At 43.1% G+C, this 19,784-nt stretch overlaps 1 protein-coding gene across 10 annotated transcripts in view; it reads right to left on the bottom strand.

The window, feature by feature from the left end:
* Positions 1–19,784, bottom strand: part of SNX30 (sorting nexin family member 30) — a 129,193-nt gene that overhangs the window by 75,752 nt on the left and 33,657 nt on the right. For 4 of the 10 annotated variants that reach the window (XR_005529696.1, XR_005529698.1, XM_039239376.1 and 1 more), the window contains exons 1-3: positions 18,782–19,143; positions 14,191–14,347; positions 1,308–1,499 (exon numbers count right to left, since the gene is read on the bottom strand). Coding sequence is in view for 8 of the 10 variants with exons in the window: in XM_039239376.1 (XP_039095307.1) it covers positions 1,308–1,499; positions 14,191–14,347; positions 18,782–18,786 (354 nt within the window). In the remaining 2 variants the exon portion in view is untranslated. Of the gene's footprint in view, positions 1–1,307; positions 1,500–14,190; positions 14,348–18,781; positions 19,144–19,784 lie in introns of those variants that run through there. The other 6 variants (XM_039239388.1, XM_039239412.1, XM_039239407.1 and 3 more) reach the window with 5 other exon arrangements.

Raw genomic sequence — 19,784 nt, 5'->3', positions numbered from 1 at the left:
GGAAATATCCGACAATGCATAGGACACCTCCCCCCCACCCCCATATACACACAATGAAGAATTACTCAGTCCAGAAAATCAATACTGCCAAGGATTAGGAACCCTACTTGAAACCTAAAATTGTAGCGCTATTTTAAATATTGAAAAAAAATTGAAAAGTAATGATATGTTAAAGCTATTCTCTTATAAGTAGAATTAGGTAAAGAGTATGGATTTGAAAATAAAAATAGGGGATTGATAGTCCTAAAAATTCAACTCTGAATCCTGGTTACCGACTTTGTAACAATGAATGAGTTAAGGTTTCTGCCTCCATTTCCTCAACTCCAAAATTGTAACTAGAAGATCTACCTTTTAGGGTCACTGTGAACATTAAGCCAGTCAGTCTCAGCCCCCTGTCCTCCACTGACCTGGTACATAGCAAAAATGCAGTATTCATTCCCATCCTCCTCTTCCTCCCCTCCCCCTACGATCCATTCCAATTACACCAAATTACAATCATAGTCTCACCAGAGATTCACTATGAGATGGTACAGCAATTCATAAATTTCAAGAGTAATGTGATACTAACATGTTAAATAGTATCATGACTGAAAATAGGTGAGAGTAGAGGGATTAAGTATTTTATTTGAAGACCACAGTCACAATTTCTCCTTCATTTTAAGACTAAAAAAAATTCAAGGGATGTCTGGGTGCCTCAGTCGGTTAAGTGTCTGGCTTCCGCTCAGGTCATGATCTTACGGTTCATGAGTTCAAGCCCCATGTCAGGCTCTGTGTTGACAGCTCAGAGCCTGGCACCTGCTTCGGATTCTCTGTCTCCCTCTCTCTCTGCCCCTCCCCAGCTTGCTCTCTCTCTCAAAATGAATAAACATTAGAAAAAATTTTTAAGATAAAAACTTCACATATAATCCTTTTTTTATTTGCCTCGCATATGCAATTTTTATTTATTTTTAATAGTTTATTGTCAAGTTGGTTTCCATATAACACCCAGTGCTCATCCCCACAAGTGCCCTCCTCCATGCCCATCACCCCCCTTCCCCTCCCCCCCACCCCCATCAGCCCTCAGTTTGTTCTCAGCATTCAAGAGTCTCTCATGGTTTGCCTCCCTCCCTCTCCCCCACTATTTTTCCCCTTACATATAATCCTTTTAATTTGAATACATCTACTCTATCAAAATGCTACATCCACCATTGTAATGGAGGTGAACAGAGACGTACAAAGGGAGGGAAGAAGAAAGGAACCATGATGGTAGTAGGTCTCCAATTCATTAAGACCATTCAAAAGGGGTGGAAGATAATGATGGGACCTACTTTGGTGGTGATCCTATACGTAATGTAGGTCTCCATGGTACAGACATGCTTCTTGGGATCATCAACCGTGACAAAGAGGTCTCTTGTCTCACCATCAATGTCATCATCAAGCTGAAGTCTGTTGAGAAGGGAGGATGAAGAAGCCGGACTTGAAGTACCTGCTGGAGTACCACCGTTGGGCAAAATGAGATCCTGAAAGAAAAGAGTCACCTTACAAATGAAATGAAAACACACATCTGGAGAACATCAGCAAAAGTGGCTGCTTTTAGCCAAACCAAGAAACACCTCTAAATATAAAAGTCATGTTCAAAGAAACTGAACCTTTACTTAACATTTCTTTACTTAACATTTCTTTTTTTAAAATTTTTTATATTTTGAGAGAGAGCAAACATGGGCGGGAGAGGGGCAGAGAGAGAGGGAGAGAGAGAATCCCATGCAGGCTCTGTACTGTCAGCGCAGAGCCCAATGTGGGGTTCAAACTCAAGAACCACCAGATCATGACCTGAGTTGAAACCAAGAGTCAGACGCTTATCCGACTGAGCCACCCAGGCACCCTTTATTTAACATTTCTCAAGTGAACAGGTCTTCTGTGACCAAGAGAAACACACTATGGCAGTACTCTACCAGATCCATGCCAACTCATTTTCCAGCAAGCACTGGAGGAGCCACCAGAAGCAAACAGCTGAGGGACAGAGCACAAATGGCCCCACTATCGCGAGACTGACAGAGAGAGTGCCGTGCGCACACCACAAGAGCATTCCCTTTTGGTACCTTTTCTCAAGGCCACCTGCGCCCAGGTAAACATCAACACATCTGAACCCTCTTAAATACTCAGCACAGCTAAAATCTCAATCAGCCATCACAAAGGACATTATGTGCCTCCTGAAAGCAGTTCACACCACCACCTAAAAAGTACATTTGCCAAAATATTGAATCTGAAGCCTGAACAAATCTCTAGACACAATATCAAATTGTAGGAAATATAGAGGAATGGCAGAGATATTAAACCATACTATTAATATAAATCAGAAAAACCCACACTCTATGAAATTAAAGAGAACCAAAGACTGAGTTTCTTCAATAAATGAACTGCAAGGAGAAAGAAAGATAGAAGTAGCACCTAAGAGATGTAAAGCAATCTGAGAGACCTACTGACAACTGCAGTGGATCCTGATTAGAACATAACATTAGGGTTGCCTGGGTGGCTCAGTCGTTTAAATGTCCGGCTTCAGCTCAGGCCATGATCTCACAGTTAGTGGGTTCAAACCCCGCATCGGGCTCTGTGCTGACAGCTCAGAGCTTGAAGCCTGCTTTGGATTCTGTCTCTCTCTGCCCCACCCCTGCTCGCTTGCTCTCACTCTCTCAAAAATAATAAACATTAAAAAAAATGTTAGCAGATTTCATGATAGTCAGGGAAATGTAAATATTGATCCGTTATTTGATAGTATTTAGAAATTTATTAGGTGTGATAATAGAAGTATTAGGATTTTACAAAGTCCTCATCTCTTAGGAATATGTGTGAAAATATTCATGGATGAAATGATAGGATGTGTGGTATTTGCTTCAAAATCATTAAGGATAGGTAGACAGAGATATAGATGATACAAGATGTGCCAAGGTTGATAACTGTAGACAATATCTGCAGGTTTCTCCTCTTTTGTGTATGTATAAATTTGTCCACAATATAAAAGTATTCAAATGGGGGGAGGGGCACAAATGCCATAAAAGAAAGAGATGGAAAATCTTTTAAATTATGGACCTCTTTTTAGGCCTTAGTAGGAAGCCACTCAATTAAATCATGTTCCTGCAAAGGTATATCCAGAAAAGGTACAGCCGATCTTACCTCTTTGGCTTTTGGGTTTAATAACAGACAAAGCTCTGTCTAGCAGTAGGTGTGAATACATCTCTATGTCACTTTGGAGTCCTCGGGAGGCAAAGACTAAGAAAGACGATAAGAGACAGGACACCATGGAAAAGGCCTTGGAAAGTCTTGTCCTGCTGGTCATCAGATCCCAGGCTGGGGATGGAGAGATGCTTTTACCTGAATTCTCTCTTCTTGTTGCAGGCTGGGTACAACTTGGCCCCCAGGGAAGAGGACACAGAGGAAATGAGGGTCCACCTAGCAGTCATATCCATGGGCTCTAGCTGAAAAGAGGGCGGTGACAAGGCAGAGTCTGGGGTCAAGGGCAATGTCACCCAACTCAATGGATGCTGGAAAGTAAACAGACAAGGCGCCTTCCTTTGTCTCCATTTCTAGGTGTAGATACTCGGATCACATGCATGTTTACACAACGCCAATAATGGTTTTTTGTGGCTACTGAAACAATTCCATTTCACAGAAGAGCCCACTTTCCACCTCTCCTCAGCCCAAGGGCTTGTCGGCCGGGAAGGCGGACCCCATGACCGCTGCCCTCAGTGTGGACGTGACCGCAGAACCTGGCTACAGCAGCATCCGGCTCATCTGACTGCCCTGACCGCACACAGGGCACAAGGTGGCCACACCCCCGCATCTAGGGATCTGAGGATATTTCCTCCTGAGCTCTGCGAGAATAACCATCGTGCCTCCCTCGTTTCAGTAAATATTTAAATGCTGACCTCAGGCAAGGCCCACGCTGGGCACTGCAGGGGCCCACCCTTACTTACGTTTCCTCCACACTCGCACACTGGGCCTCAGCATGGCCCTACCGATGGCCAAGCATTGCACAAGGGAAGCAAAGGACTCAAAATCTTTAGTCAGATAAGCCAACGCGGGCTCTGACAGCAGCTTTCCACCATCTGGACCGGACAGATCTTCCCGGCCTCATTTCTCATGGCATCAGTTCCGGAACCCACCGTGCCGTTTCGGGCCCCTCACCTTTGCTTACAAAGCTGCCCCTCTTTTTCATGCCTCGGTCTCCAAGTAGCTCACTTGAATCTGCTCACATGCAGCCTCCCCTTGGAATCCTTCCTGAATCCACCCCCGGCATAAATTAGCTACTCCTTCTCAGTACTTTGAAGATACTGCCACTGAAGCAGTTTTCTGGGTTGCTTTTTTTTAAAGTTTATTTTATTTATTTTTAGAGAGACAGAGCACACAGCAGGGGCAGAGAGAGAGGGAAAGGGAGAGAATCCCAAGCAGCCTCACACTGTCAATGCAGAGCCCGATGTGGGGCTCAGACTCAAGAATCGTGAGATCATGACCTGGGCCAAAATCAAGAGTCTGACACTTAATCGACTGAGTCACCCAGGCGCCCCAGCAGTTTTTAGTTCCAGTCATATATTTACATATGCAACATCCGCAAACACTGCGAGTCCCCAACAACTGTGACTGTGTCTTGTTCACCTGTGTGTGTATGTGTGTGTGTGTGTGTGTGTGTGTGTGTGTGTGTACACATCTGTTTGCAGGTCTCTCAGGGACTCCAAGCCAACTCCCCTGACCTTTGCTCCGGGGACCTCTGCCAATAACTTTCCAAAAGCAGCCCACACAAAGGTCTGTGATGTCTTGGCTGGACAGCAGGAAGTTAGCTTGTTCTCAAGTCAGTTCGTGGGGGCGGGTGAGGGGGAGAGAGAGTCAGTTCAGCAGACCTTATCACACTGAAGATTCTTTCCTCCCAGGACTATGTGACCAGGGAAACACTCAGACCCTGACTATCAGGCATTTCATGGAGAATTATGTAAGCACATACGAACAGCTGACAACCTACAAGTGACTAATTTCCTAAAACAGGAGCCCCCAGCCCAGCTTTCCATGGCACGTGTGCACAGTGTTCCCACATTCTTTATATATATGTCTATATATATACACACACTTATATATATACACATATATATAAAGAATACATTTTTTTTTTGAGAGAAAGAGAGAGAGAGAGAGAGAGAAAATCTCAAGCAGGCTCCACACTGTCAGCACAGAGCCTGATGCGGGGCTCAAACTCACCAAACATGAGATCACGACCTGAACTGAAGTCAGACGCTTAACCAACTGAGCCCCCCAGGTGCCCGTTTCCACATTCTTATTTCATTATAGCTCATGTCAGCCTTGTGAGGTTAGCAAGACAGATATACTGTCTCAACCAAGGAGGAGGCAACTCAAAAAGGTTAGGTAATGTGTCCAAATGAAGCTAGTCATTGCTATGCTAAGAGTTGAATGCAGGTTTCTAGTTCTTAGTTCAAGGTTCTTATCAAGCTGAACGCCTTTTGCGTGGCTTTTTCCGTTTTTTCCAACAATGGCCCTCCCCTCACCTCCCCTCATCTCCATCATCTGGCCATAAATCCTTCTGGGTAAATATGAAGCTTCTGTTTTTAAAGCCAGTCAAGGGAAGCTAATAGTTCCCTCAGGGTCTTAATACAAGTTATGCCCCCAAATGATTCCTTCTCAAGATATGGTCCCCATGAGAAGCAAACGTGGAGGTAAAGTATGGAAATCTTAGGAGGAAAGGGCAGCCCAAGTACTATAGCAGCGGGTGTGCTACGCTGAGAGACCTAAGCCCTCAAGCAGGTGCTGTGGGACAGCAGCACGTTTCTGACCAACAGGAATCATGGAATGCGAGAAGTGACAGAATTCTGGCTCAACTCAGAAGTCTCCTGGTTCATACCTGCTACCCTAGGGGCAGGTTCCAGGCTGGAGCCAGACAGCTCTTTGAGAAATGTCAATCAGAGCATGCTCTTCCCCTGCTCAAAGCTCTCAAAGACATCCACTCACATTCAGAATCTAATCCAATCTCCCTCCCGTAACCCATAAGGGCCAATGTGACCTCATCATTCTCCCTGACCTTCATCCTTGACGTTCTTCCCTGGCTTCTCATGTTCCCGATGCACAGATCTTGGCTCGCCAAGACCTGAGTGCTTCCGTGTTTGCTGCCCACTGTGCCTGCACCAGTCCTCTCCCCTCACACTCCCATGTGACTGGCTCTTTTCTTCAAATAGGTTCCTGCTAGGGGCGCCTGGGTGGCTCAGTTGGTTAGGTATCCAACTTCGGCTTGGGTCGTGGTCTCACGGTCCATGGGTTTGAGCCCTGCGTCGGGCTCTGTGCTGATGGCTCAGAGCCTGGAGCTGCTTCAGATTCTGTGTCTCCTTCTTTCTCTGCCCTTCCCCCGCTCATCTCTCTCTCCCTCTCTCTCTCTCTTTTTCTCAAAAATAAATAAACATTAAAAAAAATTTTTTTTTAAATAGGTGCCTGCTCAAATGACACCTACTCAGAGAGGCCTTCTCAGCCCACAAAAATCTAAAAATATCCCTGCACCCCTCTATCACTTCCCAGCACCTTCTCTGCCTTTATTTTAGTCACAGACTATCTCCATCTGAAAGGTTATTATGTACTGACAAGAGGAGAGACTTTGTCTAATTTTCTCCTCCTCTATCCTTTGGCATGTAGTAGGTACTCAACACATATCTGATGAATGAGTGAGTCTTAGAAATGATCCAACTCAATCCCCTGCCAATAGAAGGGACTCAATAAATGTCTGTCAAATGACAATGAAACCGAGCCTGGCAATAACTGGGCAGTTCTGAACCCTAGATCAGGGTGGACTCCAGCAAGTTTCTTAATTTCTCTATGCCCAATTTCCTCATTTATAAAATGGGTATAATGTGATTCAATTAGCTAGTATATGAAAGCAAATGAATAGTGCCTGGAACACAGTGGGTACTACAAGGCTAGTAACATAATAGAAAACAAAACAAACAAACAAACAAAACAAAAGTGAAATCAACTTGCCTGCAAGTATTCTTGCATCCCCCTATAGACCACAGGGCTGGGTTCACAAGAGACACTTAATAAATGCTGCTGAAAATAAAACCTGTATGGGGAGTCATAGTTGGTGTCTCAAATATACCTTCCTCAATGATTTTACTGTAGCTACAGTAACTTGTGATAATTACAACTACATAGTTGACAAATACATGAAAACCCTTCATTGTTCCAAAATACCAATTCTCACTTATGTCGGTTTCAGTTAAAGTGAATTTCTTCTCCCCCTCTACCCCTTTTTACCTAGGAAGAGAAATACATACATGGGCTGCTTCAGAAACCCCTTTGGTTCAAAAACTTTCAGTTACAAGATCCACTATTGTGGTCAGCCAGCCAGAGGATAGATTATTAAATTAACATAAATGCTTGGCAAAACTCTATATTACATTCTACATATGGTTTATGAAAAGAAAGTAGTATACATTATGAACCAATATGGATTTAATTTTTAAAAAGTCATGCTTAAGGGGGAAACAAAAAGAGAGAGAAAGAAAGAGACAAACCAAGAAAGAGACTCTTAACTACAGAGAAAAACTGATGGTTACCAGAGGGGAGGGGAGTGGGGGAGTGGGGTGCGTGAAATAGGTGATGGGGATCAAGGAGAGCACTTATGATGAGATGAGCACCAGGTGACTAAAATAAAAACTTAAAAAAAAAAAAGTCATGCTTAAATACTCTAACTTCTCTTTTTGATACTATTAGAGGAACGTGGGCAACATGATCTAGTTTCAGAAGAGCTCGATGTAAGGCATGCTTACACTGAAGGGGGGAAGGCTCCTACACTACCTGACTTGTCTCTATTTACCTCCCTCCTGCCAGGCCCAAAGGAGATGCCTGAAGAATGAGTATGTCCTACACGAAATGAATGGAACACTTCTGATTGTTGACTTTGCTGTAAAGTTGAATTTAAGCCCACTTTGGAGAATGCATTCAAAGGGAAAGTCTCAAAAAATGTTCTGTTCAAGGATGTTCGTAGCAGAGAAAGGACACAGAGTGAACCCTGGAAAAATCCCAAAGGCTCAATAACCAGGAAATGATCATGTTTATATTAAGAGGAATGTTACACACTCATTTAAACATTATAAAACTAGACTCCTGGATAAACTCCGTGAGCTGAGCATGGACACACCTTGCATTCTCCCTCTTTCCATTCTCCAGATACTAACTTAACAACCTAGAAAATGGAAGAGAAAGAGCAGTGAGGGGGAAAAAAAGAAACAGAAAAGCAGTGACTAGAATTGGGCCAGACTGGAAACCAGGCAAGAATGCCATCCAAATGCTAAAACTTCCAGAGGTTTTCTACTGGATATAATTGGGACACAAGTGAGGAAAGAACTAAGAGTTATCTTTAACCCATGTCCCTGAGGTCACTCAAGGTTATCAAGGTTACCTAAGAAGTAGAAAATGCCCTGAAGACCTCACATACACTCTAATTTCAAAGTGCAACCTTCTGGGGGCATGGGCAGGTAGAAGGACTGACAGTGGGGCAAAGGAGGACCACCTGGTGTCTGGCTGCTGTGGACAAGGGGACGCCAAGCACTGGCAGGTACACCACGTAAGGACCACCAGCAAAGGGTGCCTGCCCACACGCATGGCATCCTCTCGCCATGAAGGGGAGAGATGCAAATGCAAGACAAAAGTCAAAGGAACATGAAGGCAGCTGGCCAGCTGCTCTGGGCAGATCCACCAGGCGCAGAGGCTGCAAACTGAAGGAGCTGGACTCCACCGAGATGGTACCAAAACAAGAAGGAAGCTAGGCTATGCTGGATCCAGACGCAGAGAGAAATGAGGCCAAGTCTCCCTGAGTGACTATCCAGGACCCTGGCTTTCTTCTGTCTGATTCTTCCCCACTGATAGATCACTCAACTGATCTGTCAACTGATAACACAACCTAAGACCTGAGAAGACAATTCTAACATCGTGGAGAAAGAGTGGGCATCCAATAGTTCACTTGTTCTGATAGGTGGCAAATGGCAGGCCTGCATTACCTCATCAGACACAGGAAAACCTAAAAATATATACAGCCTATCCTGGCTCATCATTCAGACCCAAGAAGACCAAAATATGAAGAAAGTAGCCCCATCGTCAAGAGCAGATAAATACATATATATGTGATTTCTCCCAAGAAATAGAACACTGCAGGACACATCTAAAAAACGTCAAAACTAGAAGAGGGAATAAAAAAAGTATAAGGTGAAAACAGAAAAGAGTTTATATTACAAGTCAAACCAGAATATATTTCTTCTAAAACATTAATTAGATCAAGTAACACTTAGGAAGCCTGATCGATATACAGTCGTGGGGTGGGGGGGAGAAAGAGGCAGTAACTATTACCTCTGTGCATGATTATAAATTATAAGGACACGCTATGAAAAACTATGCCAATAAACTTACAAGTCTAGACGAGACACATACCTTTGCAGGAAAATACATGGCCAAAATGAAATTTAGTTGAGGGAGAAAATCTGAATAAATAACCACAGAACTGCTGTCACAGAACTGTTCCTGAAAGGTAAGCTAAGCCCCCTGGCTGTACAGCTCAGCTCCACTGAACCTCAAGGAGCAAGTTCTGTTTTATTCAAACACTCGAAGACACAAACTTTTAAAAAAATGAAGAGGGGTGCCTGGGTGGCTCAGTTGTTTAAAGCATCTGACTCTTGATTTTGGCTCAGGTCATGATCTCACAACTCATGGGATCAAGCCCCAAATGGGGCTCCACGCTGACAACACAGAGCCTGCTTGGGATCCTCTCTCTCCCTCTCTCTCTGCCCTTCCCCTGCTCGTGCTCTCTCCCTCTCTCTCAAAATAAATAAATATTGGGGCACCTGGGTTGATCAGTCAGTTAAGCATCTGACTTCAGCTCAGGTCATGATCTCAGTTTGTGGGTTCAAGCCCCATGTCGGGATCTGTGCTGACAGCTCAGAGCCTGTAGCCTGTTTTAGATTCTGTGTCTCCCTCTCTGTGTCCCTCTGCCACTCAAATAAATAAACATTAAAAAAATAAATAAATAAACTTAAAAAAATTTTTTAATAAACAATAAATAATGGGGAAACCTTTTAAATCATTTTATAAGGATTAACTATATCTGATATCAAAATACTAACACAGAAAAGGAAATTAGATACAAGTGTAAACGCTGTCAATAAAGTAACAGCAAGTGGCATATTAAAAGAATTTTTAGAGGCGCCTGGGTGGCTTAGTCGGTTGAGCGTCCGACTTTTGCTTAGGTCATGATCTCGCGGTTCGTGGGTTCGAGCCCCGTGTCGGGCTCTGTGCTGACTGCCAGCTCGGAGCCTGGAGCCTGTTTCAGAGTCTGTGACTCCCTCTCTCGCTGACCCTCGCCTGCTCACGCGCTCGCTCTCTCTCTCCTAGAAATAAATAAAACATTTAAAAAATTAAAAAATAAATAAATAAAAGAATTTTTAGGGGCACCTGGGTGGCTCAGTCGGTTGAGCATCCAACTTTGGCTCAGGTCACAATCTCACAGTTCGTAAGTTTGAGCCCTGTGTTGGGCTCACTCTTGTCAGTGCAGAGCCTGCTGTGGATCCTCTGCTCCTCTCTTTCTCTGCTCCTTTCCCTCACGCTCTCTCTCTTTCAAAAATAGATAAACATTTAAAAAAAAAGAATTTTTAAAAAGAAGAATATCAGGGTGCCTCTGTGGTTTAGGTCATTAAGTGTCTGACTCTTGATTTTGGTTCCGGTCATAATCTCACATCCATGAGATCAAGCCTCATGTTGGGCTCTGTGCTGAGTATGGAGTCTGTTTGGGATTCTCTCTCTCCCCCCCCCGCCCCTCCCCTGCTCGTATGCTCTCAATCGTTCTCAAAATAAACATTTTAAAAATAAACTAAAATAAGTAAAACTGAATTAAAACAAGCACATTCAAATGCAAATGTTTTAAAAAGAAGAAAAATATATCAGGATCAAGTCAAATATGTTCTAGGAAATCAAGAGTAATTTAATATTAGGAAATCTATTAATGCATTTTATTACATTAGCTGATCATATAATCAGTGTTGAATATAATCATGTCCTTATTGAGATCATTCATTGGTAATGAAATGGTATCAGCCATTCCAGTAAAATCTCGAAGTAAAATTAAGAAATAAAAGTAAAGTTCCTAAGAAGTGAAATTTCTTTGGAGTTGCATTTCTGTATACTAATAGTGAAGTGGCAGGAAAGAGGAATTAAGGAAACAATCCCACTTACAATTGAACCAAAAATAATAAGATACCCAAGAATAAACTTAACTTATCCAAGGAGGTAAAAGGCCTACACTCTGAAAACCATAAAACATTGATGAAAGAAACTGAAGGTGACACAGATAAAAAATATTCCATGTTCACGGACTGGGAGAACAAATATTGTCACAATGTGCATACCACCCAAAGCAACCTACACATTTAATGCAATCCCTAACAAAATAACAACAGCATTTCTCACAGAACTAGAACAAATAATCCTAAAATTTATATGGAGCCAAAAAGACCCTAAATAGCCAAAGTAATCTTGAAGAAGAACAAAGCTGGAGGTATCACAATCCCAGATTTCAAGCTGTACAACAAAGCCACAGTAATCAAAACACTACAGTCCTGGCACAAAAACAGACACATCAGTGGATCAAAATGGACAGTCCAGAAATAAACCCATGATTATATGGTCAACTAACCTACGACCAAGGAGACAAGAATACGCAATGGGAAAAAAACAGCCTCTTCAACAAACAGTGTTGGAAAAACTGTCCAGCTACATGCAAAAGAACAAAACTGGACCACCTTCTTACACCATACACACAAATAAACTCAAGATGGACTAATGTGAGACCCAGAACCATAAAATCTTTAGAAGAAAAACATTGGCAGTAATCTCTTTGACATAACCTCTGGCCAACAGACATGTGAAAAGATATTCACTTAGCATCAGGGAAATAAAAAACAAAATCATAAGGAGATAATCACTTCATACCTGTCAGAATGGCTAAACTCAAAAACACAAGAAACAAGTGCTGGGGAGGGTGTGGAGAAAAAGAACCCTCATGCACTGTTAATGGGAATGTAAACTGATGCAGCTACTGTGGAAACCAGTATGGAGGGTCCTTAAAATATTCAAAATAGAATTACCATATGACCCAGTCATTCCACTACTAGGTATTTACAAAACAAAACAAAACAAAACACTAATTTTGAAAGATATATGCACCCTACTATTTATAACAGCATTATTTACAATAGCCAAGATATGGAAGCAACACAAGCGTCTACCCATGGATGAATGGATAAAGAAGATGTGGTGTAGGGGCATTCTTGTGGCTCAGCTGGTTAAGTACATGCCTCTTGATATCAGCTCAGGTCATGATCTTGCTGTCATGGGACTGAGCCCCGCATCAGGCTCTGCCTGCTAAGTGCAGAGACTGCTTGGGATTATCTCTCTCCCTATTTTTCTGCCCTTCCCCTGCTTGTGTGCTCTCTCGCGCGCGCTCTCTCGCGCGCGCTCTCTCTCCCAAAATAAACATTAAAAAAAAAAAGATGAGGTGTATATATACAATGGAATATTACTCAGCCACAAAAAGAATGAAATCTTGCCATTTGAAACAACATAGATGGATCTAGAGGGTATAACGCTAAGTGAAATAAGTCAGAAAAAGAAAATACCGTATGATCTCACTGATGTGTAGAATTTAAGAAAGAAAATAAGGGGAAAAAAAGAGAAACAAAAACCAGACTCTTAAATACAGAGAAAAAACTGGTGTTTGCCAGAGGGGAGGTGGGTGGGGGATGGGTGAAACAAGTGAAGGGATTAAGAGTACACGTATCATGATGAGCACTGAGTAATGTATGGAATTGTTGGATCATTATATGCCTGAAACTAATATAACACTGTAAGTTAATTCTACTGGTATTTAAAACAAAATTTTTTTAGTGTGTATTTATTTTTGAGACAGAGAAAGACAGGGCATAAGCAGGGGAAGGGCAGAGAGAGAGGCAGACACAGAATCCAAAGTAGGCTCCAGGCTCCGAGCTGTTAGCACAGAGTTCGACGTGAGGCTTAAACTCGAACCACAAGATCATGACCTGAGCTGAAGCTGGTGCTTAACCACCCAGGTGCCCCTAATTATACTGGACTTTTTAAAATAAATACATAAAATTTGTTTAAGAAACAAAAACAATACCAGTTCCACAGCAGATTTTTCCAGGAACCAGCCTGGATATGATGAGACTTTTAGAGAGAATGTGGAGGGGTGGGAAAGAAACAACAACAACAAAAAACAATAAAACTCCTAAATATTTTTAATAGTTTATCTCAGAAAACATCAACAATGAACCTCAAAAACATTCCGTGAAAGAAGTCAGACATCAAAGGCCACATATATCATTCCATTCATAGCAAATCTCCAAACAGACAAATCCTTAAAGACAGAAAACAGATTTTTGGGTGCCAGGGGCTTGAGGGAAGAGAGAACAGGGAGTTGGATGTTTGATGGGTACTGGGCTTCTTCCGAGGGTCACGAAAACATCCTGGAGTTGGACAGTAATGATGTGGGCACAATGCTGTGAATACATTAAAAACCACTCAACTGTATACTTTAAAACGGTGATTTTAGGGTACGTGAATTGGATCTTGGTAATATTTGTAAAGCAGCAAACAATATGAAACACTAAAGGCCTGTCTACTAAATTCAGAAACAAGACTCTGCTACCTACTATCACACTATTATTCAAAGTTCTGGTGACTCTAGCCAATGCAATGGCGTGCATACACTAGAGCTCCAGGCACTGAAGTATTTAAAAAGAATAAAAACATGCAGCGATCCACCGTATCGCTCCCTGGCAAGAGGCTGGTTTCCTCCCAAGTTATCTGAAATTTTAATTCACATAACGGAGAGGAAATGTATTTAAAACATTTAAAAATGATCGTTCTGAACTGCTGTGAAGTACTGAACTAAACAGTGTTCAGCGACAAAGGAGAGGGCATAAACTATACGGCAGATGGCACAATCATTTGCAGTTATTCACTTCCTTCCTTTAAGAGGATTATACACTCTTACTATTGCCAAGTGACTGCCCACGGGAGGGCACATCTCCACCTCATCGCCGTGAGGCTTGGCTGTGTGACTTGCTCTGGCCAAGGGCACATGAGCAAATGTGACACACGTACCAGATGGGAGCAGACACGATCAGAGCAACTGCATGTTTCCACCAGCTCTCTCGTCTCTCCTCTTCCTTGAAACTGGCATGACCCCACGGGGGCTGCTCCTTCAGATTGGGACAAGGGCCATAGCGACTGGCTCATAGCCACCGACACGTATCGGGACCTAGAAATTCATGTTTGCCACAAACCTTTGAATTTTTGCAGTTACTACCACAGCAAGGCTCATACATACAATTATAACATTTTCTACATAATTTTTTAAAATCTAAATATGCAATATTGATACGAACAATATGAAACTTTAAGATGTAGGAAGGTATCTTTTTTTTTTCCTGTACAGTTATTCAAATACATCTTAACTATATTTCCTAAGTTCCAGGACCCTACTTCTTGCTGAGGAAGCTCAGTCCTCCTTCCTTCCTATCTTCTGCCCAGGAGTCCCTATCACAAATAATCTCCAAACTTCCAAGGTTGCTTGCACAAGTATCTCCACGTTCCCAAGGCCTACCAGCCTGCAGTTTCTAGGTTGGCATCTTCTCTGAACATCTTATCTTCTCCAGTTTTGGATTCTTGACCATTTCCTTTTCTTCCTTTCCTTCCTTCCTCCCTTCCTGCTTTCCTTCCTTCCTTTTCTTCTTTTATTTTAGAGAAGGGGGGAAGGACAGAGGGGGACAGGAGAGAGAATCTTAAGCAGGCTCTTGGAACCTGACTCTGGACTTCATCCCACAACCCTGGGATCATGACTGAGCTGAAATCAAGAATCAGGGGCGCCTGGGTGGCTCAGCTGGTTAAGCATCTGACTTCGACTCAGGTCATCATCTCATGGTTCGTGGGTTCATGCCTCACGTCTGGGCTCTTGTACTGATAGTTTAGAGCCTGGAGCCTGCCTCGAATTCTGTGTCTCTCTCCCTCTCTGACCCTCTCCTGCTTGCACTCTGTCTCTCTCTCTCTCTCTCTCTCAAAAATAAATATATAATGGGGCACCTGGATGGCTTATTCGGTTAAGCGTCCGACATTCGCTTAGGTCATGATCTTGTGGTTCATGGGTTCGAGCCCCGCATCGGGCTCTGTGCTGACTGCCAGCTCAGAGCCTGGAGCCTGTTTCAGTCTGTGACTCCCTCTCTCCCTGACCCTCCCCTGCTCACGCTGTCTCTCTCTCTCTCCTAGAAATAAATAAAAAACATTAAAAAAAAATATATATATATATATATATTAAGGGAAAAAAAAAGAGTTGGAGTTGGATGCTCAACCAACTGAGCCATCTAGATGCCCCTGGACCATTTCTTACGAGGTAAAGACTCTTCTTCTTTAGACACAGGTTAAGAAACTACCTGTTTCAGGGTGCCTGGGTGGCTCAATCAGTTAAGCATGGGACTCTTGATTTCTGCTCAGGTCATGACCTCACAGTCTTGAGATCAAGCCCTTTGCCAGGCTAAGCAGTGGATATGGAGCCTGCTTGGGATTTTCTCTCCCTCTCCCTCTGCCCCTTCCCTGCTTGAGTGCACTCGCTCTCAAGGAAGGAAGGAAGGAAGGAAGGAAGGAAGGAAGGAAGGAAGGAAGGAAAAAAGAAACCACCTGTTTCAAAGCTTTATTTCTAGATTAACAAAGTTGTTGAGAAACTGAAAATGTTTCCCTAAATTTTCTATCAGAAAACCTGCCCTTCAAGTAAAATCCACTAACTGGCTTGATGCAAAAGAAAGCCTCTAACAAGAACACAAGCGAAGTCCAAATGAAGGAGCACAAGCCTACATTCTTTGGCTAAGATTCCAATGTCTGTTACCAGCTTTTTCTAAAAATCTCCAGACTAGCAATCACTTCTCCAGACATTCTTGTGATTCTGGGGAGCAAAGCTTTTTCTCCCAACCTCAGATGAATTTAAACATGATCCCTCTCCATTCCTTCTAAGGAGGATACACTGTTTCAACCACATATTGAACACCTAATCCAAATTAGCTCAAGGGCTGATGCAGAGCTACCGCACAAAAACAAAAGAGACAACAAACACTTTAAAATCGTGTTTCAAGGACTCAGTCTAGCTGGGCATGGGCATGAGAACCTCTATGGTGCAACCCACCACAGGCTGCCATGCAACACAAAGGAGGAGGACAATGGGTGCTGGGGCACCGTGAGAAAGTGCATTTGCCCACGGGGCAAACAAGGCTGTGGGAGACCAGGCTGAGAAATCACAACACCTGAAGGAGAGGTATTTTCAAAAGGCTGTGCCTAACTGCGTGGTTGCTAGGACTGACTCACAACGCGAAGGTTCTGCCTCTCTTGCTAGCCAGTACGCGCAGGCCATCTGGAGGGCTCAAAAGCCCCAGCAGTCAGCTCTCTAAAAGCGTGGATTAAAAAATAATAATAGGGGAGCCCGGGTGGCCCAGTCAATTAAGTGTCTGGTTCTTGATCTTGGCTCAGGTCTTGGTATCAGGATGGTGAGTTCAAGCCCTGCATTGGGTTCCACGTTGGATGTGAAGCCTACTTAAAATAATAATAACAGTCAATAACAATAATAAAATTAAAAGTGTTGATTGAATTTCCCCCAAAAGCACATATTCAAAGAAAATATGACTCTCCCTAAAAACCTGCTCTCTTTTTGTGCCCACCTTGACCCACTCTGAAAGTCAAGTAAAGACATTCCTCCACTGATACTTCTGCACCAAAATCACATGAGGGTCTGGGGCATAGAACTCCTCAGAAACCATCCAAGTTGTCTGAGTCAGACATGAATAAGAAAAGGCTTAGAAGTGGCATGCATCAGGTCACGTAAGTGGAAATGTCAGGAATCCAGGTCTTTGGTCCCTATTCTAGGGTAGTGTTGCACAACCTAGATTCTTCCTCCTGTAGCTTACATAAGAAGGTGAGTGAGGTAGACAAGCGGAAAGAGACCAATTGAGAAAAACTTACATTATGATTGGTAATCAACAGAGGATAAGTGAAATTTCATAAAGATCCGGAAGTTAAGCTACTGTAACACTGGCTAAGGTCCTCCTTTATATGCCCTTCCTATCCTAACCCACTCCATCCACTCCAATCTGTAATAATAGAGGCAAAGAAGAAAAATCTGGGCTTAGAGTCCAAATGACCGGGCTTGAATTCTGGCTTTGCTCCTTGCCAGGCCTGGGGTAAGGCACCCAGTCTCTCTGAGGCCCCGTTTCTGCATCTAGACATGGAGGGTGTACATATTAAAGAAAACACATAACATGCCTAGAAATAACCCCTCAACAAATGTTGGTTCTTTCCCATCCTTCACTGAGTATCTCTTAACTGTACCTTTCATTCATCTGACAAAACCTGGGTCTATGGGTGCCAGGCTGGCTCAGGCAGTGGAGCACTGTGACTCTTGATCTCGAGATTGTGGGTTCAAGCCCCATGTTGGATGTGGAGATTCCATAAGAATAAAACCTTTAAAAACAAAACCCAAAACCTGGTTCTAATGTTCACGTGTCCGTGCTACCATGTGGCACGGCACTACATATCTGGAATGCACTCCATATTCGATGACACAAATTAAAATTTAAAGGGGCATTTTTGGTTTTCAGAACCAGGACCTGGAGGAAACAATATACTAACATGTTGAATATGTATTAGGTGATCAAATACTTGTTGATGAATCGTCTTTCCATACCAAACATTTTTAAGGGCAACAGCCTTTCATGTGAGGAACAGAACAAGGCAGGACTCAATTACCAGTAGCAAGTGCCAGGGGGCTACTGTGGAGCCCATCGTTACGGCCCACACCCCTCGGCCGTGCTTAAAAAGCCTTGCACATTGAGGCACCTGGCTGGCTCAGTCAATGGAGCATGTGCCTCTTGATCTTGGGGTTGTGTGTTTGAGCCCCATTATGGGGATTGAGAGTACTTAAAAAATAAAATCTTAAAAAAAAAAAAAAGCCTTGCACATTTAGTAAAACTAAAAATGTCCTTGCCTCAAAAATTACTTCAAGCTCACCATTCCTCTATAAGAGGGATTCTTTCTCAGGAATTCATAAGCACTGCATGCCAAAAATTATGTGCAAAATTTTGTGTGTGCACATGGGCATTTGAATCTTCCTTCAGAGAGAACCTACCATTTTTAGAGTACCCAAAATACCCATGGGGAAATAAGCACTGCAGATTCTAAACTCTCTAAATTAAAAAGGGGAAACAGAAACACATTTCAACTTCCATGAGCTCCCCAAGTTCAAACTGCCATCTTACAAAGTACCCTCATATGCCATGATTTGTGACACACATACCCTACTTTTGGTGGTGAGGATGCCCTTAAATCCTCAACCCAAACCTAAAACTAATCTGAGATGAGAATTTGTTAAATTAAAAAGAACTATGTGACTATCTTCAAATAAGTCATGCTTGCTCAAGAAAAGTTTTTTTTTTAAATGCTTATTTATACTTGAGAGAGAGACAGAGACAGAGTGTGAGTGGGGGAGGGGCAGAGAGAGAGGGAGACACAGAATCTGAAACAGGCTCCAGGCTCTGAGCTAGCTGTCAGCACAGAGCCCGATGTGGGGCTCAGACTCCCAAGCTGTAAGATCATGACCTGAGCCGAAGTCAGAAACTCAACATACTGAGCCACCCAGGTGCCCCAAAAAAGTTTTTACCTCATTTTTTTCTCCTTGTACAGGATGCATACCTAGTATTCTCTCAATACTACTTTTGCGGCATTCAACACTGTTGGTTGGATTCAGGAGTCTGCACCTTGCCACAAAGGAGCTAAAAACTTTCGGTGGAACTCTTCAAAGCCTGAGACAGGTTTCCCCACAGCCTCCTTTTGAGAAGCCTCAAGTGTGTCTGGCTCTTACCCCAAAGTGCAGATGCATTTCCAGGCTTGAGATCCACCTGGCTACCTGGCTGTTCCAGATCTAATTCCCACATTCCTACTGATGTGATTCAGACCGGATGTGAAGGATTTCTTCTCATTCCCAAGGTTAACTGATTCACTGGCATGGAAAACAGCACTCAATAACTGAGTGTCTGATCACATCTAAACAGTAAAAGAAAAGGCAGGAATAGGACATCCTAAACCACAACAGCTCAAAAGAGTTTCGCAACTAAGTAACCAGACAAGGAAAGTGGAAAAATGACAGGAGGGAGGGGCATCCAAAAAAAAAGGGCTTTAACATGGTCAGTCTGGCCTCTTACGTGGGCGTCCCCAGCTCCGAGGCGGAAATAAGCCCTCCAGGTAGCAGCAGGGGACAGAAACAGAGGAAGGACAAAAGTCAGGGAAAGAATGTGGACAAACATCTCACAGCCTTATGTGCCTATAAACTACGAGGATGAAACAAAGTCGGACGGGTGTGGTGCCCACGTGGCGACGTGGCCATGGCCGTGGGATACCCATCTACACGGGGAGGTGGGGAGGCTTGTCCTGAAGCCAATATGCAAAAGATCAATAAACAGCAAGGATTCCTCAAGACGTCTTTATTTACACTTCACATATGCTTGGGAAGGACGTCAACTGCCCAGAGTAAAGATTATTATTTTTTTAGTTAAGGCTGCTGGGCGGGGAAGGGAGGGGTGCTGATAAGATTAAAGGGGAGCACACTTTCTTCAAAGCCACTCCTTTAGTGTAAGTGTTGTCTGACAAAACTTAAAGATCATATT

The sequence above is a fragment of the Hyaena hyaena genome, unplaced genomic scaffold, assembly GCF_003009895.1.
Source record: "Hyaena hyaena isolate Hyena2069 unplaced genomic scaffold, ASM300989v1 scaffold_6, whole genome shotgun sequence".
In the NCBI taxonomy this organism is placed as follows: Eukaryota; Metazoa; Chordata; class Mammalia; order Carnivora; family Hyaenidae; genus Hyaena; species Hyaena hyaena.
The sequence above is the reverse complement of the archived record's forward strand: the minus strand, read 5'-3'. Positions and strand labels throughout refer to the sequence as shown.